This window comes from Leucopleurus acutus (assembly GCF_964270905.1).
Source record: "Leucopleurus acutus genome assembly, chromosome: 8".
NCBI lineage: Eukaryota > Metazoa > Chordata > Mammalia > Artiodactyla > Delphinidae > Leucopleurus > Leucopleurus acutus.
In genome coordinates this window covers 57,591,448-57,614,778 of record NC_139151.1, presented here as the reverse complement: position 1 = coordinate 57,614,778, position 23,331 = coordinate 57,591,448, and the positions used below count along the sequence as shown (strand labels likewise).

The 23,331-nt window shown below is 37.6% G+C and overlaps 1 protein-coding gene across 1 annotated transcript in view; it reads left to right on the top strand.

Annotated features, from left to right (window-relative positions):
* Positions 1-23,331, top strand: part of POLD3 (DNA polymerase delta 3, accessory subunit) — a 39,986-nt gene that overhangs the window by 6,036 nt on the left and 10,619 nt on the right. The window contains exons 3-9 of the mRNA XM_082845404.1: positions 3,989-4,091; positions 8,255-8,294; positions 9,826-9,958; positions 14,739-15,003; positions 16,098-16,170; positions 19,218-19,383; positions 21,707-21,813. Coding sequence (XP_082701530.1) covers positions 3,989-4,091; positions 8,255-8,294; positions 9,826-9,958; positions 14,739-15,003; positions 16,098-16,170; positions 19,218-19,383; positions 21,707-21,813 — 887 coding nt within the window. The remainder of the gene's footprint in view (positions 1-3,988; positions 4,092-8,254; positions 8,295-9,825; positions 9,959-14,738; positions 15,004-16,097; positions 16,171-19,217; positions 19,384-21,706; positions 21,814-23,331) is intronic.

Here is a 23,331-nt window from a genome sequence, read left to right as displayed (position 1 = left end):
AAATGAGAAAACTGAGCCTTAGAGTGTCCTGTCACCCTTTTTTTTTTTTAATTGATCTTTGCTATCGTTTCCTTCATTTCTTTTTCATTTATTTCTGATCTGATTTTTATGATTTCTTTCCTTGCTAACTTTGGGGTTTTTTGTTCTTCTTTCTCTAATTGCTTTAGGTGCAAGGTTAGGTCACTCCTTTTTCTTTTAACTATAGTGAGAGCATTTAAAGTTTCACTGTTGGCACTGAGGGCAGTGACTGGGCATGGTTGTTACTATTTGCTTGGATGCAATAAAGAAATATTTTTTCAGTTTTTAGCATTATTTTAGGCTCTGTCATAAAACAGCAAACTTGACAGACAAGACCCTTCCCATCATTGACTTAAACAAGATAATTTCAGGTTATAAAAATGCTGTGAAGGAATTAGATTAGGGAAGACAATATAGGTATACACTGTATTCATCCTATGGGAAAATTATGGGTGGAACTGATCAGGAGGGATGAGAAGATGCGAAGGTATAGTTAATCATGTGTGTAGGAAGTGCATCTTGTAAGAAGTGATATGCATTGTTAGTCATATTTAAGAATACTTTACGTGTTTTGTTGGTAAGGTGTTTGGCATAATCAAATTAGATGAACATGTCTTAGAGATTCAAAAGGTATGCAGAAATTTTTCTAAGAGTTTGTGCAGTTCTGACCATCTTGTTAATATAAAAGAGAACTGGGCCTGATTTGGGGAGGTAAGTGCACAGAGGACAGTGACTATGATGATACAAGCAAGACTGAATTGTTGATAAACGACAGCGTGTTTCGCCAGCAAGCTCAAAGCATCTTGGGCATGGTCCCTTCCTACCATTTCTTCTGCTAGCATGGTCCTAACTAGCATAAATAAACCAAAACGTTCATGACTCTGTGTTCCTCATCTTTTCTAACATAATTGCTGCATGGAAGGACACACTAAAGAGAACAAGATAGAGGAATCAACAAAAATGTTGGGTTTTTTCCCTCAAGATGTGTATAGTCTAGTGGGGATGTCAGATACATAAACTAAGTAATTGGAATACAGTGTGGTAACTATAATAACAGATATGGGCTAGGTCCTGTTAGAACTTAGACAGCAAGGGTGCCCTGCTGGCCTAGTGGTGTTAGGGAAGGCTTCACATAGGAGGTGATAACTGAGCTGCTATCTTGATAAGGAATTAGGTGGATGAAGTCTGAGAAGAGCATTCTAGGCAGAAGGAGGGGCATACAGAAGAGCCAGGGGAACTGCAGAATATTTCATAAGGCTGAAAATTGTGTGAGTGTGGGAGAATGGTGAGAGATTCAGGGGCCAGAACAAGAAATGTCTTACATGTCACTGATAGACCTGTGGAGTTGCTCCTTAGGGGATGGGGTGCTACTGAAAACTTTTGAACAAGGAATAATACTTCAGCTAAGAATAATCAGCTACTTTTTAACAGCACTTAATGACTAATAGGTACCTCAGATTTAACATGCCCCAAAACTTAACTCCTAATTTCTCCCACATCGCCTCCTTCTCCTGCTTTTCTCTATCTCAGTGAGCGACAGCTTTATTCTTTGAGTTGCTTAATCCAGTCATCCTTGATTTCTTTTTCTCTCATACCCCACAGTCAGTCCATCAGCAAATCCTGTTGTTTCTCCCTTTAAGATGTCCCCAGAATTCATCCACTGATTACTGGCTCCATTGCTACCACTGTAGTCTGAGCCACCATCATCTCTAGCCTAGATGATTGCAGTAGCCTTGTAAGTGGTCTCCCTGCTTCCTTCCTTGCCCCTTAACAGTATATTCTCCACACAGCAGTCAGGAATCCTCCTAAAAGATGAGATCATGTTGTTTCTGCTCTAAACCTTCTGAGGACTTCCTTCCTACATAGAGCCACAAAGCCCTACATGTCTGGTGCTTGACTCTCTTCTTCCCTTCTTCCTTATTCAGCACACTCACCTCTTTTCCGTTCCTTGCACCTTGCTTACATTCTTGCCTCAGAACCTTTGGATTTGCTGTACTTTCTGCCTGGAACATTCTTCCCTGAGATATTCACATTGGCGGCTCTGTAACTTCCTGCAGGGAAGGAGTCTTCCCTAATCATATAAAATAGCAAAACTTCTCAGGCACTCTCTATTCTCCTAATCTTTTTTCCCCCCATAGATTTACTACCATCTGACATATATTTACTTGTTTGTTTATTGTATCTCTCTTTTCTGCAGTGCAAACTCTGAATGGGTAGAAACTTTGATTGCTTTGTTCTCTGCTCTATCCCCAAGGCATAGAGCATGAAGTAGCCACTCATTAAGGTTTTGCTGACCAAATGACTTGATTTGCATTTTTAAAACTTCACCTTGGCAGCCTTGTGGATAATGAATGGGAAGGTGGTGTGAGGAAGGCATTGACACTTGGGATTGAAATAGTCCAGTCAAGATATTTGGAGGGCATGGAGTCAAGAATTACTTGGGATGGAAAACGGACAAGATTTGGCAACTCACCGGACTGGGAAAAGTGAGGGATAACGACTCCCAGATTTCTGGCTTGGGTGGTTTGAGCAGATGATATTGTTGTTGGGAGTAATTGAAGCCATGGGGATGAATGAAATGGACCAAGGAGAAGATTTAGTAAGGTGACCAATCATCCTGGTGTGCCCTGGACTGTTGGTTTTAGAACTAAAAGTCCATGTCAGGAAACCCCTCATATCCAGGCAAACCCAGATCATTGGTCACTCTAATATATATAGAGAAAAGATAGCTGAAGACAGCCCCAGCAGTACAGAAAAGGAGTAGGTAGTCAAGTCTGTGCAGGAAATGGATCAGAGGCAGTTAGAGAGGTGGCAGGAGACTCAGTGAGGCATTGGATCAAGGAAGCTAAGAGAGTAGTCAACAGTGTAGGTTGAGTTTCCCTTATTCTTGCCAGAAGTATGACATGTCATAGAGGCTCGGGACATGTCATAGAGGCTCGGTAAATGTTTCTTGAAATAAACGACACAAATGTCTCTTGGTTGATGTTTTTGTTAAACTGTAAGTTATTGAGGGGAATCAGCTTCTGATACTAAGTGGATCATAAGGATAAAAATGAATTTAGGAAATGTTATAAAAGCAATATTATTTCTATATTGAGTGTTTGGCAGTCTCAGGTTAATGAATACTGGACAGTGTGAGTAAGCTGTTACATTTGCAGTTTTGAAACAGCATTGATTCTGAATGATCATAAAATTGGAACTTCAGAGCTGTACACTTACAATCATCTACATAGTGGTTCTTAACGTTCTGGAGTAATCCTTTTGCAAATCTGTTGAAAACCTTGAACCATCTCCACCCTCTCCCCTCTTTCCCTGCCAAAAAACACCTACATTTTGCTTACAGTTTTGAGGGATGGAGGCTTACGTTCTTTTCTTTCTTTCTTTTTTCTTTTCTTTTTGGCCGTGCCGCGAGGCATGTAGGATCTTAGTTCCCCGACCAGGGATCGAACCTGTACCCCCTGCATTGGAAGCACAAAGTCTTAACCACTGGACCACCATGGAAGTCCAGGATGGAGGGTTATGGATGGCCACAGGAATCCCAGATTAACAGAGGATTGCCAATCTTGTACAGCCCTCCCAAATTATACCTCAGGATAGAAAGAGGCCTAGAAAAACTAATTAATTTATCCAGGATCAAATGGCTAGATAGTGACTGAACTTATCCTTGATTGATTATTCTGTCCATTATATGTCATTGCCTCTTTTAGTGCAGGCTCAGTCCCACTTGACCAATTATTAGATTTCTTTTATTTCAGTTGCCTAGTCACTGTGCCAGCTCAATACAAGTTGACCCCAACCCCTATGTTCCATTCATCTTATTTTAACTCTCTGTCCAGGGACAGAGCAAAAATATTCTGTAGAATATTTGATGGACTGTCAGATTTAATATATCTAACTTTTAAGTCATGAATTAAGAGTTGATGAGGTAAACTTTTACTAATGACTTACTTGTGCCTTTCGTTTGTAACAGGATGCTGTATGATTATGTTGAAAGGAAGCGAAAGGAAAATTCAGGAGCCCAACTGCATGTCACTTATTTAGTGTCTGGCAGTCTCATTCAGAATGGACATTCCGTAAGTTCTCAGAATCTTATTATGAGTTAAATGTGTTTGAGCTATAAATAGTGTTATATAACACAACACAGGGCAAAAACAAGATTCAGTATTATGGAAATTTTAAAAAGCTACTTGAAGATGGTGATTATTTTGGAGTTTTAGACTAAACCTAAAACTCTTGAGAAATTTGGCTACTATCTCGGCTGTGATACAGAGACTATCATTATTGTGCAATTTTCCTAGGCAACAAGACATTCGGAACTGCTTCTCTTATTCCTCTTTCTTCCATTTGAAGGTATATTGGAGACAATGGTGGTTAATTTTCAGCCCGTTCAAATGTCAAGCCACAAACTCAGGTGTTCAGCAAGTACAATTTTTTTTTTTTAAGTGAACTTGATTTTAATCTGAGCTTTCGTCCCAGAAGCTCTGCTGAGATAACTCCATTCCTTCTCCCGTACTAGACTGATCCTTGGAACTTTGATAATTCCTCCTCTTTTGCTTCCTCCCCAAACTGAGGCACACCTCCTCTGTTCTTACTTCCCAAACCTCTTACCTGAAGGTTCTTTTGCTCCCATAGAGAATTTAGCCCAAGGATCAAGACTCCTTCTCAGGGATCCACTGATAATGTTTTCCTCTTCCCTTTTGACTTTCCCTAAGGTTCATAAATTCAGAAGCCAGATTTATCAAAATACTGACTGGATTTGTCTTGTATCAATAGAGTCCCAAGCATGTGAGATTCAAAACTGGAATGGCGATTTAGTAATTTACAAGGAGAAGCAAAACTGCTAGGGGTATCAGATCCTTATATTCTCTGACTAGCATATTCTGTTCTTGTTGGTAAGCTGTTTGGCCAGCCAGATGTTAATTAAGATATTTGCAAGTGTAGATGGAATCAGATGTCATTATATATCTGAAACCAGATTAAGCACACCTGATTCATTTGCTCTCAGAAATAAACCTGACCAGAATCCTTTCCCTGTATGGCCCTTGAATGGATTCTGCCAAAGTTTGCATCTGGATGCCTTCTTTTGTTTCCAGGGTTAATCAGCTCCCTCTGTCTCTTTCTTGAGTTTAGTCAAAGCCTTCCATTTAGTCATAGTCAATTCTTGACCTGGGAATCACTGTGTACCTTTAAAGCAGTGGTTTCTATTCTTGTTTTGGTCACTGATTCCTTGAGAATCTGAAAGAAAAATGCATATGTTGACATATTCATGAAATTTTCAGTTGTTCACAGATCTTTTGAACAAGGGTCCAAGGTTAAGAATTTATGTTTTAAGATAAAGTTGTAGATTTTTATTCTAACCCATATGATAGAGGTTCTTAATTTCAGATTCTTGCATGGTCTTTAGGGTTCAAGGGATTCTTGGGTGAACCCTTGAAAGTACATTCAAATTGTGTTCCTCAGTGCATTTTTTTGAGACCATTTTTCAAAAAGATGTGTAAGCCATGATCAATTAAAAACTTCTGTGCTGTGGTTTGCTTGTATAAAGCCTTCTGTTTCTAAGTTTAAGAGGGCATTTAAATTCTGCCCAGCTTTTTTTTTTTTTTTTGCCCACCTTTTTTTAAAGCAGCAGAACGCTTTGTCAAATGAAATCTTGGAATCCTAAAATATAAAATATATTAAGAGTAGGGTTCCTGTGGTTGAAGTGGTTGTGAGAATTTTAGAGCCCTGCCCTGTGGAACCCTGTAGAATCAATTACTGACCAAGTGTGGATGCTTATCCATGGTTTTTTCTTTTAAGAGAGCCAGGCTAAGAAAAGGCAGATTATTAAGCATAATGTCAGGTTTTGTTCTTATTCTTTCTCATTTCTTTTTTAAGTTTTTTTTTTTTTTTTTTTTTTTTTTTTGCGGTACACGGGCCTCTCACTGTTGTGGCCTCTCCCGTTGCGGAGCACAGGCTCCAGATGTGCAGGCTCAGCGGCCATGGCTCACGGGCCTAGCCGCTCTGCGGCATGTGGGATCTTCCTGGATCGGGGCACGAACCCGTGTCCCCTGCATCGGCAGGCAGACTCAACCACTGTGCCACCAGAGAAGCCCAATTTAAGTGTTTCTAGAAAGAAAAAAAGATACATAGGCTTTGTATGGGTTTTTTTTTTTTTTGTATGGGTTTTTAAACATACGAATAATTTCTATTTTTCCAACGATCATTATTGTAAGAAAATGCTTGATAATACATAGAAAGTAAAAGCCTCCTTCTAATCTCATCCTGGAGAGTCTTCCAGAGAATTTTTGAAAATTTCAACGAAATGTTTGGTTGATTGTTTTAGAGGTTATTACTTGATCCATTCTTTATTAGGTCCCCCATTAGCTTTTCATCTAATGATTTTAGCTGAGATTGATTTTTATCATTGCCTATATCATTAATTCACTAGGAGTTACAAAATAGTGATGTTCTAATTCTGTCATTCCTTCTGGATTTACTGGCTGGAATGTTTCTATAAAGAAGAACTTTCTCTCATCAACTAGCTATGTTTTCCCTTTTTCTTTAACTGATAAAAAGCTCTAGAGGCTTGCCCCCAGCCAGGCTCTGGGATTATGGATGCTGAACTCAACTCCTGTGTCCCCTTTAATAGGATCCCCCTGAACCATAGCTGTACCCTGGTTTACGTTGTTTTAGCACTGGCATTTCCACTGCGTTGTTTTTATGCATTTCTAATATCCCCTAAGGCAGCGTTTGGTCACAGTGAACTGTCTGGGCTGCGATATTTTCTCCTGAGGGTACCAATTATTGTTTTTAGGGCTCCTATTACATAGGTTTGAGTGATTAGTTTCTAATGCCCTTTTTCTCATAAGCTCTGTAATTTTTATTGTACAATTTTGCAGAACATGACATTTTTAAGAATGCTTTTTTTAAGAGAAAATGCATTATGAAGACACGTCAAATTCCCAGTTCAAATTTATAATTATATTTTTTAAAAACTTACTTGATTTTATATTGTTCTTTTTTCTTATGTTGTGAATTTTGGTTGTTCCTAACATTAAAATAAATATTTATTTGCTTTAGCCAAATATATGAGATTTAGAAAAGCAAACCCAACAATTTTACTAACCATATGATGACTGAAAACAGTTTAAGGTTTCTAGGTTATCCCGAGCATCACTCTGTTGCAGTTATAGAAATGTTTCTCTTTCCTTATTACAGCCACATGCTCCTACATTGATAGATATACCTTAGTTTATTCAGCAGTCCCTTATGATAGTTATTTGAGTTATTTACAGTCTTTGGCTATTACATATAGTGCTGCAGTGAATAGCTCAGTGTATATGTGTTTTGTATGTTTTTGCCAGTGTGTTTTAAGATTACGTTCCTAGAAGTAGGATATATATAAACTTTGTTGGGTATTGCCAAATACCTCTCCATTTTTCATTGCTACCAGCAATGTAGGAGAGCATCTGTTTCTACACAGCACATGTGGTCCTGTTTCAGGGTCATCTGCATTTCTCTTCTGTGAACTCTTTTTTCATACCTCTTGCCGATTTTCAAAAGGATAGTTAGTCTTTATTTTCTCTATTTTAGAAACTATATATTAACCCTTTGTGATGTAAGTTGCAGATATTTTTCCCACTTTACCATTTGTCTTTTTACGTTGCTTAAAGTTTTTTTTTTCATCATCCAAAAATGATTTTTTAGTTTTTATGGATTATTTCAGTTACTTCTGGATTTTGAATTATAATCAAGAAACTTCCTCATTCTCAGGTTATATTAGTTTATAGAAGAATTCACCCATATTTTCTTCCTGTGTGTACTATATATATATATGTTTCATTCTTTACATTTAGATCTCTGATCCATTTAGAATTTATTTTTTTGGTATGGTGTGAGAGATCCAATTTTTATCTGGTTCCATATGATTATACAGTAATTCTCATTACATTACTTAGTAAAAAGTCCTCTTTTCCTCTTTTTCCTCTTTTCCTAGTTTGAGCTGCTATGTTTTTTTGAGTTTTGGGGGGTTTTTTGGTACTGATATCTACACTCTCTCACTTTTCTTAACCTGATTGAGAAGTTTCAAAGTAAGCAAGTTAAAAATGAGTCTGACTTTATTAAACTGTAACATACATTTTCAGGGGTACCTAATGTTGCTGATTTCATACCAAGTGCAAATGAATTTTTGGCAAGGAAACGTTAAAATCGCAAGTTGTACTACTTTAAATACCAATGAAGTGTTATTTTGTTACAGTGCCACAAGGTTGCAGTAGTGAGAGAAGATAAATTGGAAGGTAAGTATTATAGCGATCTAGCAAATTTTTCCTTTTTTTAAAAAAAATAAATTTATTTATTTATTTTTGGCTGTGTTAGGTCTAAGTTTCTGTGTGTGGGCTTTCTCTAGTTGCGGCGAGCGGGGGCCACTCTTCATCGCGGTGTGCGGACCTCTCACTGTCGCAGCCTCTCTTGTTGTGGAGCACAAGCTCCAGACGCGCAGGCTCAGTAGTTGTGGCTCACGGGCCTAGTTGCTCCGCGGCATGTGGGATCTTCCCAGACCAGGGCTCGAACCCGTGTCCCCTGCATTGGCAGGCAGATTCTCAACCACTGCGCCACCAGGGAAGCCCAAGTTTTTTCTCTTATGGCATCAGTGTCATTAACATCTCATATACATTTAGCTGTTTTACTGGAGAGCCATGTATTCTTTTTATTAGTAATTTCTGAAACATGTTAAAATATGATACTACACTAATTTCCCATTTTTAAGGCCAATGGCTGCTGACATTAATAAAGCACTTTTATCATGGGATTTCAAAACTATGACAGACATGTAAAAAACTATTATGAATACCATATGGAACACCTCATCAACTGTCAAAAGACAATGGTCTCTAAATATTGTGTTGTATTCCATAACAGTTTTTTTAGGAAGAAAATTAAAGAATGCTTTTCTGAAGTAAGAAGAACTTAGTATAACTTCTAAATTAAATTCGTCTACCCATTTCAAGACTATTAATGCTACTGTTCTATTTTTTAATACCCAATTCAAAGGAATTTTGTAATAGTCAGCCACATGATCTTGGATTATGTCTCAAGACAAAACCTGCAGTGTTGTACTTTGTATATAAAGATGCCTCCAGTGGAGTTGTTTTCTTATAAATTAACTTTGAGGTATTTAAAATGGTGGAAATGTCCAGTATTTTCTTTCTGAATTCCCACAGTGGTAGATTTATTCATTCAGTAGATACATAGTGAGTATCTACTCTGTGTCAAGCTCTGTGCTAGGCACTAGAGACTTGGAACAAGTTAGGCATGGTCCCTTCCTTCATGGAACCTAAAATTTGTTCTTGTGATGTTCTTTTCTGTATTTCCTCTGCAGACTCATCTGGTTAGTAGTATTTTTGTTATATAGAGTTTCTTTTTGTAAACTAAAATTGAATTATATAAGTGAGACTTCTCAGAAATTACTTATTCCTCAGTTGCTATGTTTATATGCTAGAGTATAAGATTCTTCCCTGACTGGGGGGAAAAAAAAACCACATCATAGTATCATCAGTTATTCATTAATATTTACTGAGTGTCCACTGGATGAGTGATACCTTCACAGTACTGTACTTAGAACTGACTCACCACCACCTACCTTTCATAATGTCCTTGTCACAGACAGAAGAGTTGATATCATACTGTATATAATACTGTTTGGCCTTTTAGAGCTTTTTGGACCACCACAGATTACAAATGGTTTTAATGCAGAAGGGTTTCTTGTTAAACTCCCCACATGCTATGAAGTTTGTGTATTAACAGACTGCTTTTCCTGTTGACTTGTAGCAGTGAAGTCCAAGCTAGCTGTGACTGCCAGTGTACATGTGTACAGCATCCAGAAAGCCATGCTAAAGGACAGTGGGCCTCTGTTCAATACCGACTATGACATCCTTAAAAGCAACTTGCAGAACTGCAGCAAGTGAGCTCCTTAATGTTTCTTGTGGGCTTCTTTACGAATTGATTTTGTAAGATGTTTACACAGTGGCTGCCTCTTAAGAGTGAAGGCCAAGTCTAGTAAAACCCCATTTATCTTGCAGTAAGACACATGCCTCGTTTTATTAGTGCATCATAAGGTGAAAAATAGCAGCTACAACCCATGCTGAAAACCTCAGTAGACTCCCCATAAATCTATTTCTCATGTATTTATCCTGTCACTACTACCAGAAATGTTGTTTGTTGGGCCCCCTCATCACTCCTTTACTCCAGTCTCTGCTTGTCTAAATCCTACCCATCTGCCAAGAGCCAGTTCAAATGTTATCCTTCAAAAAACTATTCCTAATTTAATATTCCCCTACCTTCCATCCAAAATCAGTTGATCTTCCACAGCCAGGATCAGATCTTGTTCATCTTTTGTATCTTTCACGGCACAGGGAGGAGGTGGACTATAATGCACATGGGCTTTGGAAATTGATGATCATGGGCTTGATTTTTAGCTTTGTTGCTCATGGCCCAGGAGCTTTGGACAAGTTACTTAAACTCTTTTGAGCTTTGGTCAAACGCCTACTTTGTGTGGAAGGTTCAGGCCAGATCCCCAGACATATAGTGAACACCTACTACTTTGATAGGTACTAAGAAGAATAATTTGAATTAATTCAATAAAGATCTGATGAGTACGTGTGACATGCCACATACTATAGAGTGAATATGGTCCATTACCTGCTTGATGATCCTATGGGAGGCAATTACAGTATAGTGTGACAGTGCTACAATATGAATAAGAGTGTGGGAGGATATTGGGGGACACTCATCCCCCCTTTTTGGTTGGGGTGGAGTGAGGAGTCAAGACAGAGGTGGCTTCTTGAAGGGTACGGCATTGAAGTTGAGGCCTGAAGGCCTAGTAGAAGTAGCCAGTCAGAGGGAAGTGGGAGAGTAAGGACAAGATTGAGAGAACACGTGATGCTTGTGCAGAACCACAGTAGTTTTCTATGGCTGGAAATTAGAGTGAGAGGCAGAAAATAATGATGCAAGGAATCAGACTCTATGCTTGACTACTAGGATAAAGAGTTGAGGCTTTATTCCAAGGGCACAGGGGAGCCACTGAAGATTTTGAAGCAGATGATTGAAATGATGAGAATTGCATCATAAAAATATCACTCTATGATGGTGAAAATGGATCTGAAGGGAATAATCTGAAGGCAAGGCCATTAGGAAGGAGAACTGTTGCAGTGATTCAAGGTGGAGATGATAGTTACCTGAAGCATAGTAGTGGTGTTGGAAATGGAGAGGTACAGAGGTTAAAGGGCCATACCATCAAAACCTGGATGGTGTGGTAGTGGTTAGGGACCAGGAGAGTGTGTATGGTGGGGATGGGGGCGGGGTTCATGGTGTTAAGGATGATGGCCGTGTTTCTGGCTTGAATTGCTGGATGGCTAATGGTACTATCACTAAGAAGAGGAACATATGAGGAGGAGCAGGCTTTGGGAGAAGGGAAAAATGATGAATTGGCTTTGGACATGTTGAGTTTTAGTACCCTGTGGGGAGTCCAAGTGGAGGTGTCCTTTGCAATAGATAGGGGAGTCTAGAGCTAAGGAGAGAAATCTGAGGGTAAAGAGAGAGATTTTGGAATCAGAGAAAATAGATAATTAATTGGGCTACAGCAGTAGATACAGTCATGCAGAGAGAATGCATAGACTGAAAGAAGGGCAGAAAGTTATTAAACTCTAGGCACAGTTACTAGCTGTGTAACCCCTTGGGCAAATTATTTAACCTCTCTGCTTGAGTTTCCTCATCAGTGAAATGAAACTAATAAAATTAGTATCAGCCTCAGGGTTGTAGAGGTTTAAATGAATTAATATATGTAAAGCACTTAGAACAGTGCTTGGCACACAGTAAGCACTATTTAAGTGACAGCTGTTTTTTAAGGGGTGGGCAGAAAAGAGGGACCTAAGAGGGAGCAGCCAGAAATAAGAGGAAAATCATGAGAGTGTCTGGAGTTCTAAAAACTAAGAAGAGAGTTTCAAGAAGGAGGGACTGGTTGACAATATCAAACCTTGCTGAGAAGCTGAGTAAAACAGGAACTGAAAAGTGATGGCCTTGGTAACAGCAGTTTCAGTGGAGCAACCAGCTTCTGGTCAACTGGGTAGATCGGGATATAAGGAAGATAGCAGATAGGGACAACTTTCCAGGATATCTGACGGTAAGATGGAGGAAAAAGAGAGGTAACCTGCTACAGAGGAATTGAGGCTCAGGGAGGATATATACATTTTTATTTATTTATTTATTTATTTATTTTTTGCGGTACGTGGGCCTCTAACTGTTGTGGCCTCTCCCGTTGTGGAGCACAGTCTCCGGACGCACAGGCTCAGTGGCCATGGCTCACGGACCCAGCCGCTCCGCTGCGTGTGGGATCCTCCCGGACCAGGGCACGAACCTGTGTCCCTTGCATCGGCAGGCGGACTCCCAACCACTGCGCCACCAGGGAAGCCCTATACATTTTTAAAGTTGAGAATGCCTTGAACTTGTATTATTAGGAAAGAGCTATAAAAAGAAGAAATGGTTGAAGATACTCGGGGGGGGATGGGATAACTGATAAAGTTGGGTCCTTGAGGAGAAATAGGTATAGGATTGCCAAAAATAATTTCTGTAAGTTCCATGAGCATAGGGATCATGTCTATTTTGTTAACCACTGTATACCCAAAATGGTGCCTGGCAAATGGTAAGCATAAAGTAAATAATTGTTGAGTGAATTAATGGTAGACATTGGTTCTTTTTTTTCCTTCAGCTCAAAACCTTGAGTATAATAGACACACAAATATTTATTAGATAAATAATGAATATACAGCTAAAGAGTAATTTATGTCTGGTGTCTTTTAGGGAAGGATTATAAGAAAACATTAACACCCAGATATGTTTATGTAAGTTGTATTATTAGATTTCAAAAATAATCTGTATTAAAATCTAGTGGTATGTCAAACTCTAAAAATCGATTCTGTTGTATCTAGTAAGTAAGCAAACAAGAATAAAAGTGACTCAAAAGTCCACAATGAAATTTGCATAGGGACCGATAAAATAAACATGGCAAGTACAAATGTGATAGTAGGAAGCACTTTAATGAAACTTTACTTAAATACTTAAAGTATCCTCGGTAGAAATGTGAGGAATTTATCTCCAGTAAAGAAGTTTGTATTTGGTCCTGAGAATCATGGGCCAACTGAGATCTGACACATTGTTTCATGTGTTTTAAGAAGTGTTGTGACAGGAAGAAAGTTGAAATTTTAGATTGAGCAGATTCTTCTCTCTTCGGACATGTTCCCAGCCTAACCTGGTCTCTTCCTCATTGCCAATTCCTGGTCCTGACCCTAAGGTGTGGAATGTAGACCAAATGGAGGAAGAGTTGTCTCGGGGCCAACTTTAGATGTTGACAATGAAATAAAACATTGCTCTCTTTCCCTGTACATGGAAGCACTGCAGGGCCAGAGAGGAAGAGTGGTGAGTGAAAGGAAATGATTTCCGTCTGTTCTTAACTCTGATGCACAAAATATTTGTGTTAATGTGGAGTTTTCTGTGTGGACTGTAATAAATCAGTGGAAGGTTTTTGGAGCTGTGGACTCTAGCTCAGGGCTGTTCAGCCTAAAGTTACTTCAGAAATTAAGTGATATTATCAGGGATTTTTTATCTTAGGCCAGTTAATCTCAGAGTTGTGCCTGGTTGATCTGTAAGATAATTGCTATCACCACATAGTTTCTTAACCTCCATCTTCTCCCACCCCAAGTTGAGATGATACACTAAAGAAAGGAGAGAAGCCAGAAGCCTCACTTTCAGTGACTTAAATAATCTTTCTTTCAACCTGTATTTCCCTGTGCCAGGTCTTGTACTGGGTGCCTGAAATACAAAAGGTGAATAATATACTTACCTTCAAGGAGCTCTTACCTACCCTCAATAAGCAAAAGACTGAGGGAAATAAAATGTTCTTCTTTGTTAGGAAACGTTGGAAAACTTTGCTTTAAGTACAACTGTTTGACAAGGCTGGATCAGTTACCCATTCACAATGTAGGACATTACATCATGGATTTTTGTGAAACAGGCGCATCTACAATCATTAGAGAAGAAGAGATGAATGTTCCCTTTAATACGTCATGCAAATTGTTCCAAATTTCTTCACTTAGCTATGGGCATACTTGTCTGGTGCTGTTAGTTGGGATTATTATAAATTATTAAATAAGTGACTTTAAAGGACCACAGGTTATAGAAGCCAGTGGCTCTGTTCCCAGCTTATTCCATGTTTTAAAGCATGATCCATTCTGGCCAGGAGAGTTGCCAGGAAATTTGTTAATATTTAAAGCTCTTAATTTTGATTCAGTGAGTATTTATGGTATTGCTAGCCCTATATGTTGAAGGTCTTTAAAAACAAGAGATAACCATTTGGTTTACCAAAGATGGTGAAATTACTAATGTTTTATTATTGTTTGGTGTATTCTTACTATTTTGAATTAGGATGCTTTTTTCAAAAGAGCAAGAATACCCATATGGCTTGGTAGAAGACACCTTCCAATCTTAGTTTTATTACTAACGAGATGTATAATTCACTCACTCCTCTCCAGTACTTGTTGCACAAACTAATTTCTAAAATCCATTCTAGTTCTAAAATTTTCTAATTTTATAGTATTAGGGTTAGAAAGTATTGTGGGGAAGAAACAAGAGTTTAAAAATAAGGTTTGATGTTGACATCAATTAATTTAATGTAACATTTCTGTCCTCAGGTTTAGTGCCATCCAGTGTGCAGCTGCCGTCCCTAGAGCTCCTGCTGAATCCTCATCTTTTGAAAAGTTTGAGCAGTCAGATCTTCCGGTATCACCTGAGCCACAAGCTAGTAATGAGTTGACCACCAATGGTCATGGCCCACCTATCCCCAAACAGAGTTCCCAGCAGCCCAAAGGAATCATGGGCATGTTTGCTTCTAAAGCTGCTTCTAAAACCCAAGATGCCAACAAGGAAACCAAAACAGAGGCTAAAGAAGTAACGAATGTAAGTCTTCTTTAAAAATATGCTTTTACAGCTCAGAGTGGGTAACTAGAAAAGCATTTAATAATTCCAGTGGTAGTAGTTTAATTATTTAAGGTTCTGATATTTAGTTCTGTTTTTTCTGCTTTAGTGTAAATCCTTTAGTTCTTGATACTCTCACCTGAAGTAGTCCTTTTTCTTTCGATAATGCTTCTCACCAAGCCTCAGATTCTCCTGTAAAATGTAATGCCTGCCCTGTACACATCATAAGCTTATTGTGAGACCCAGTTGAAATAATGCAAAGAATTGTATATTAGCAGTATGTTATTTGGGAACATCTATATTTTGGGCTTTGCCAGTGTATTTAACATTCTCAGTCTATTTAATGAATTTTTCTTGTTTTTTTCTTTCATCTCTTTCCTTAGTTTTTTATTGTTCAGTCATCTCAACTAACTTAAGTGCGTTGACTTAAGAAAAGTCTCATACTATTAAAAATAATCTAGAAAAGCATAATTATTGCCATTATTATTATTACCATTATTGTCATTTTAAAGCTTCCACTTTGGGAAAGGAGAGGAGAGGGAGAGGGAAAGCACTGACAATTATAGGACTCCTACTGAGTGCCAATAGTTTGGTCTTTGCTTAAATCCTCTTATCGCTTCTGTGAGGGAGACATCATCGTTATCATCTTGTTAAGTAATTTGGATGTCATATTGCTATTACGTGGTGGAATCAGCATTTAGCATTCCACTTAGGATGATTACAAATGTAATGTTTTGGAGGTTTTTCCCCATTTTGTACCATGTTGCCTCTGATGTGTTTTAATTCTGTCAAACTAAGTAGTTTTTAAATGTACTCTAAATAAGTTTAGAAATATTCATGAATAATAATTTTATAAAAACCGGGGAAAACTAAGCTTTGGCGATTAACACCAAATACTATCTGGTCTGGATTTGTTCTTATATCTAGTGCCTACACGTTTTGGCATAATAATATAGAGACTGTATGATCATGAGAGTGTGCTCTTCTATTGAAGAGATTTTTTGACTGCTACTTGAAGAACAGCCTAAACATTAGAAAAAAAAAATCATGTGTGTTTTGTTTTTCTATGCTTTTAGGCATCTTCGGTAGGCAACAAGCCACCAGGGAAAGGGAATGCGATAAGCAATTTTTTTGGAAAAGCTGCTATGAGTAAGCATGTTCTTACCTTCCTTTGACTAATATATGAATGTTAATATAATAACATTATATCTGAGGTGAAAGCCACCTTGTCCAGTTTTTAACCTATCTAACACACTCCCATGTGGCATTCCCGCATCCTGACATAAACTTGTAGTATACAGATCTATATGTTGATGAATATAACCAACTGGAACAATAGATTTTATGGGTGAGCTGGGTTCAGTCGAGATATCCTGGAGGGTAGTTTACTTATTTCTGTTTTTACTTCCTGCCTTGAAAAGAGAATTAAATATTTGTTTTATAGTGTTCTTGAAAATGGGTGTTTAAAATAAAAGAGACGTTTATTTATAATGGCCATTTATAAATATTTACTTTTTGAGAAAGCAAATCTCCTTTATTTAAAAAAATATATTTAACCATTGTAAAGTAATTATACTCCAATAAAGATGTAAAATATATATATATATATATATATAGAGAGAGAGAGAGAGAGAGAGAGAGAGAGAGGATTTTTTCATATAGAAAGAACCAATAACTACATATTTTTGTACTTCTCATATCAAGTACACATCCCCTGGGGGTATGTGGCCAGAATACCAGGAACAATGCAGGAGTTGCAGGATAATTATGGCACACTTCTTGGAGCATAGCACTTTACAAAGATTTTGTGGGAAGCAGTTTTGTTACATGCCTATGCAAGTAAAATTAGTCAGAAATCTGCTTTTCTGTGATGGTCAAAATGGTAGTTAGGGGACAGATTGGGGTAATAGTTTTTTTTATTTGCCATAAAAGCTATCAGAGGGCTTCCCTGGTGGCACAGTGGTTGAGAATCTGCCTGCCAATGCAGGGGACACGGGTTCGAGCCCTGGTCTGGGAAGATCGCACATGCCACGGAGCAACTGGGCCCGTGAGCCACAACTACTGAGCCTGCGCGTCTGGAGCCTGTGCTCTGCAACAAGAGAGGCCGCGATAGTGAGGGGCCTGCGCGCTGCGATGAAGAGTGGCCCCCGCTTGCCACAACTAGAGAAAGCCCTCGCACAGAAACGAAGACCCACACAGCCATAAATAAATAAATAAATAAATTTTAAAAAAAATTGGCTTGCACACAAAAAAAAAATGCTATCAGAGAACATCTTTATGTTCTGAAAAAATATTGAAAATTTGCTACTTTCAGGTTATTGGGAGGCATGATTGTATTACTGCAGGCACAGTGCATAAGGAGGGCTCCCTACTTCTGTGAAAATATGTCATGCTAATGTCACTGGCCTGCACGCCTGGTGCTAGTCCACTATACCCAATCAGATTGTGTGGTTTCTTGGCAACTTTGATGGGGCCCACATGTTTATTTGTTGTTGTTGTTTTTAATATGTTTGTAACCTTAAAAGCCAGTGAATTTTAAAATTACTATTATTTCTAAAATACATAAAACATGACTGCAAATTGTAAAAGTCAAACAGAAGTATACATTTATTTATTCATGTGTTTATTTAGCAAATATTTATTGAGCACCTACTACATGCTTGGCACTATTATGCACTAGTGATACAATGCAGAAAATGTCCTCATGGCCCTTATATTCTACTGGAATAGAAAGACAAATAAATACAGAAAAAATAAAATACTTAATGATTGTAATAGCTAGGCAGAGAGTAACAGGATATTATGATAGAATGTAATAGAGGGAGGGGGGAAACCTGGATAAAATAAAGGAATGAAATATTCACTTAATTAAAAGAATGGCTTACAAAGCTGATTTAACAGATGTTTTTTTCAAGGCTTAATGTTTAGAGTAAAATTATGAATGTTCTTATTGTGTTTGACACATGACAAGATCAGTGCAATGAAAATGAAGCTTTAGAGCTGGATGAAGAGTTGATTGTTGGTATTTGAACCATTTAAAACTAGATGCCAGACAATAACAAGTGTTAGCAAGAATGTGGAGAAATTGAACCCTCATACATTGCTGTAGGGAATGTAAAATGATGTGCTCACTTTGAAAACAGTGTGGCAGTGCTTCAAAAAATTAAACATATTTACCCAGCACTTCCACTCCTAGGTATCTACTCAAGTGAATTAAAACTGTGTGTTCACACAAAAACTTGTACAAATGTTCATAGCAGCATTATTCATAATAACCAAGAAGGTCTATCATGTGATGAATGGTTAAATGATATGTGATATATCCGTATGATGGAATATTTTTCAGCCATGAAAAGGAATGAAATACTGATACATGCTACAACATGGATGAACCTTGAAATGTTATGCAAAATAAATGAAGCCAAACACAGAAGGCCACATGTTATATGATTTCATTTACACAAAATGTTCAGAATAGGCAAATCTATAGAGACAGAAAGTAAATTAGTGGTTGTTAAGGGATGGGTTGGAGAGTGATGGCTAATGGGTACAGGGTTTCTTTTAGGGGTGATGAAATGTTCTAAAATTGGATGGTGGTGGTGTTGCAATTAAAAACCACTGAATTGTACACTTGAAAAGGGTAAATTTTATGATATGAATTCTGTTTCAGTAACAAAAACCTTAATGCTTTATATATTTCAAAAAATTATTGGTGACAAAATTAAAAAGTCATCATCTGTTATCATTCTTTGCTTAAAAAGGTGTTTCATATTTTTTTGCGTATACAAAGGAGATGCTTTTCTGTTTTCAGAATTCATAAGCTGCATACTCTTGGGAAACATCTTTTAATCCCTCTGACTCTTAATTTCCTCATCTAACAAATGAGAATGTTGGTACTTCATAAAGTTGTATTCATTTTTTTCTAAGTGCTACGTTTACTATCATTTGGCTTGGGGGCTGTGATATAATGAGGGATTAGCAGGAGGCAGAAATGAAAACAGTTACAGCTAGAGTGGTAGTTGGAAAGGAGAAATGTTCTCTGACTAGACCATGAGCTCTGTTAGGACAGGGACTGTTTTTTATCCCTTTAGCCCCTGTGCCTAATGTATTACCTGGCACTTAGTAAACTGTCAAAGGAATGATAGATTAATATTGCACGATGGGGTTATATGTCGTCTGCTATACTTTATTTACAGATAAAATTAAAGTCAATTTGGATTCAGAACAAGCAGTGAAAGAAGAAAAAAAAGTGGAGCAACCTCCACTGTCTGTCGCTGAACCAAAGCTGGCAGCCCCTGTGGGCCTGAAGAAATCTAGCAAAAAAGCAGAGCCTGTTAAGATGCAGCAGAAGGAAAAAAAAAGGTAGGAAAATTTTGTTACTTGTGGGGGAAGAGTGTCTCTGCTGGGGGTGAGAAGGTCTTTTTGGGCTTATTGACAAGCAGGCAGTTTTCAGCTGAGCACTAAATCCTACTAGGGATAGCCTTAGGGATACAGCTGCATAACCAAAATGAAGAGAGAAGCTCCATAGCTTGTCTAGTGAAGCAGAACTTGAATCAGCCAGTTCAGATGATTTAGAGCCCAAAGCCAGTTTTTTGGGCCCCATTGCGTTTAAATTGATTGTCTTCTCCTTTACTTCATTTTATATTTGTGGACATGGCATAAGCGTGCCTGATTGTATGTCTCTGTGTCTGTTTTCACCTCAGATTGCCAAATGAGGGGTTACTGTTTCCAGTGAAATTTAAGAGAAAAAGTTCTTTGTTTTCTTTTTATATCAATGAGTTTATTTTTCAAGTGGTAAAATGTAATTAGAAAAGAAAATAAAAAGCACACAAGCTGTTAAAAATGAATCCAGGAATTTGAGACACTACCTCATAGTTGGTAGGAGCTAGTCTGTTGAAAGAAATTCTAAAGGACACTGTCAGCACTGATAGGCCCAGACATACTTGACTTTTGTGGCAAGATTGGGGCTACGCTATTAGAAAAAACATCAACAAAATGCTGACGTTTCAGAGGGTCAGAGCTCTCTGTCCAGTGGGCCTCACCTCCTAGGAACATGTGATAGGGATGGATTAAAATGTTTCTAACGATGGGTATGACACTCGCTGTTGATGGTTATTGCCAGGAATGCATTCAGGATTTCACCACCAAGTAGGACATTAACTGTATGTTTTTAGTAGATGCCCTTTACCAGATTCAGGAAGTCTTTTCTATTCCTAGTTTGCTGAAATGTTTTATGAATGGGTGTTGAATTTTGACAGATACTTTTTCTGCATTTATTGAGGCGATCGTATGGTGTTTCTGTTAATGTGGTGGATTACACTGACTGGTTTTCAAATGTTAAACCAGCCTTGCATTCTTGAGATAAACCCCACTTGGTCATGATGTATTATCCTTTTTATATATTGCTAGATTCGATTTGTTAATGTTATGTTAAGAATTCTTTGCATCTGTATTTATGGGGGCTATAATCAGTTAATTTCTTGGCTGGTAATGTCTTTGTCAGATTTCAGTATCAAAGTTATGCCCATTTCATACAATCAGTTGAGAGGAGTTTCCTCCTCCTCTGTTTTCCAAAAGAGTTTGTGTAAGGTATGTATTGTTTCTTTCATAAAAGTTTGATAAAATTCACCAGTGGACCCAGGCTTGGAGTTTACTTTGTGGGAAAATTTTTATTATGAATTTGATTTCTTTAAATAGAGCTATTCAAATATTCTTATTCTTTTGGGGTCAATTTTGAATGTGTTTTTACAGGAATTTCATCTGAGTTGTTGAGTTTATTGGCATAAAAATGTTTATAATATATATAGCCTTATTCTTTGAGTATCTGTGGAATCTGTAGGTATCACTATAGATTTCTTCATTCATTCCTAACATTGGTAATGTATACTTTTCTCATTATCAGTCTTGTAAAAGTCTTACTAATTTTATTAATCTTTTCTTGAAAAATAACTTTTACCTTTTAACATTTTCTATTTCATTGATTTCTGCTCTTTATTATTTCCTTCTACTTATTTTGGGTTTAATTTGTTATTTTTCTAGCTTAAGGTAGAAAAATAAGTTGATATTTAGTTACATAAGAAATAAGATTGAAGGTAAAAACTATGTTTTGTACTTATTTGTGTCTATAACACACACTAGGCCCTTGATAAATTATTGTTGATTGAATGAATAGTGTGGTGGAGTATCCAGACAGAGGAGCTAAATAATGTCAAGATGGATCTAGGTTATTTGTCCAGTAAAATTTATCACATTGTATTTTATAGTTAGTGGTATTTATGCCCATTTTCCTGCCAGAGCTTCTTTAGAACAACGGTATTTTCTTGATCTTTGCATCTGAGCATTTAGCAAAAAGTCTTTATGTAGGTAGTAGCTGCTTATTTAATGCTTGTTGAATGATTGAAAGGCCAGTAGGGGAAGTAAGAAGGAATTTGGAAAATTTTTCAATAACCTGGTAAGTAGCTTAAAGTGGTCTTTAGAGAGCTAGAGAAAGTTTTTATTCTGGTTACCCCATGAAGTGACCTAGCTGTGGTCAGTTAGCAGAGTATCCTTATGGGTCTATTACGACTCTTACTTTCTACCCTCTGGAATTAAGATCATGAGTTATGAAGCAAGGCTGACAGTAGCACATGAATACTTATATTTTTATTCTGTGTAACATGCTTAAATTATTCCCGAATGGCAACAGGAGGAAGCAAGTGGAGGTATCTGATGATGAGACAAAAGAAACTGAAAACATGAAGAAAAAGAGGAGAAGAATCAAACTTCCTGAGTCTGATAGCAGTGAAGATGAAGGTGGGCATTGCTAATTTTTTAAATTTTAATTTTTGGCTAGTGGGATTGTCTCAGTCAATTTGGGATGCTATAACAAAAAATACCATGGACTGAGAGGCTTAAACAACAGGAATTTATTCCTCTCAGTTCTGAAGGCTAAGAAATCCAAAATCAAGGTGTCTGCTGATTCAGTTCCTGGTGAGAACTCTCTTCCTCATTTGTAGACAGACACCTTCTTGCTATATCCTCCGTGGCAAAGAGAGAAATCATCTTTCTTGTGTCTCTAATCTCATTCATGAGGGCCCTATCCTCGAGACTTAATTATCTCCCAAAGGTCCGCCTCCTACTTCTATCATATTGGGGATTAGGGCTTCAATATATAAATTTTGAGGGAACACAAACATTTGGTCCACAGAAGGGTCAGTTCTTATTATGATGATTTTTAGGCTCAAGGAGCTAAAAAGTTACTTATTATGGGTCACAGTGACAATAGTAATCCTAGCACTGAGAGACACAGTGTACCTATTTCTGTTTAAAACCTACTTTAACCTTTTGACAAGAACCATAATCTTATGGTAATTTGTCAAAGTAGCAAACACAAAGGGAAAGAGAATAAGGATTATTACATTTATTAACAAGGACGTTTTCTTTTTTAAAAAATAAAATGGAGCTCTTCCTTTGGGTACCCTCATGTGAATCTTATAAAATGGGTGATATTGTAGGCATTGGGGTATTGGTGGCGCTTTGTACCACATAAGTAAAACCATGCTAAGATGAAGAATCTGTATGGTCATTGTTGAGAGGGAATGACACTGTGAACCCTTCCAGTTTTAAGTTGTAGACACTGTTGTACAATAAGCGAACAGAATAAGGGCAAGAGTCTTGCCTGAAAAATTAATGTGCCTTTTAAAAGAATATCAGTTATTCTAAGAGCCAGTATCAGTTATCCTTCCTAAAATGTGTAAATGAAAGTGTACAGAAAAAGGAGGAGACCAAAGAGAACAATACCTGGGTTGGACTGATATGCCAGATTACTTTGATCCTGAAAAGCCTGGTTTGAGAACCAGTGGTGAAAAGCTTGAGCTGCTGTGATTGATTCTCCATGAATTCATGGCCTAATGAGTATAAAACATTTTTGGTAATGGCCAGGGGAACTATCGTCCAAAGGGATTCAGCGTCATATAAAGGTAGACAAGAGCAAACAAACTGACACTAAAAAGAGATTAAAGAAAAATGAATGCAAAAAAAGGAACCTGCTATGCTGTTGAAGGACAAAGCTAAACTTGTTAGATTCTACTTTTACCAGAAACTAAGAAGCACTAAAAATGGTAACAGAGGCTCCCCAAAAGTGGGGGGATATTAGCTCAAGTGAGTGAAAAAACAAATTATATATACAGGTGACAGTAATGCAAAAGAAATGAATATACATAAGAAATTGTACAAGAAAGTTGAATATGTCTATGGCAGAGGTACATCTTTGACTCTTCCATGGATTTAGGGTTTCCATTGACTGTGGAATGGATAGGGATAGGGTATTGT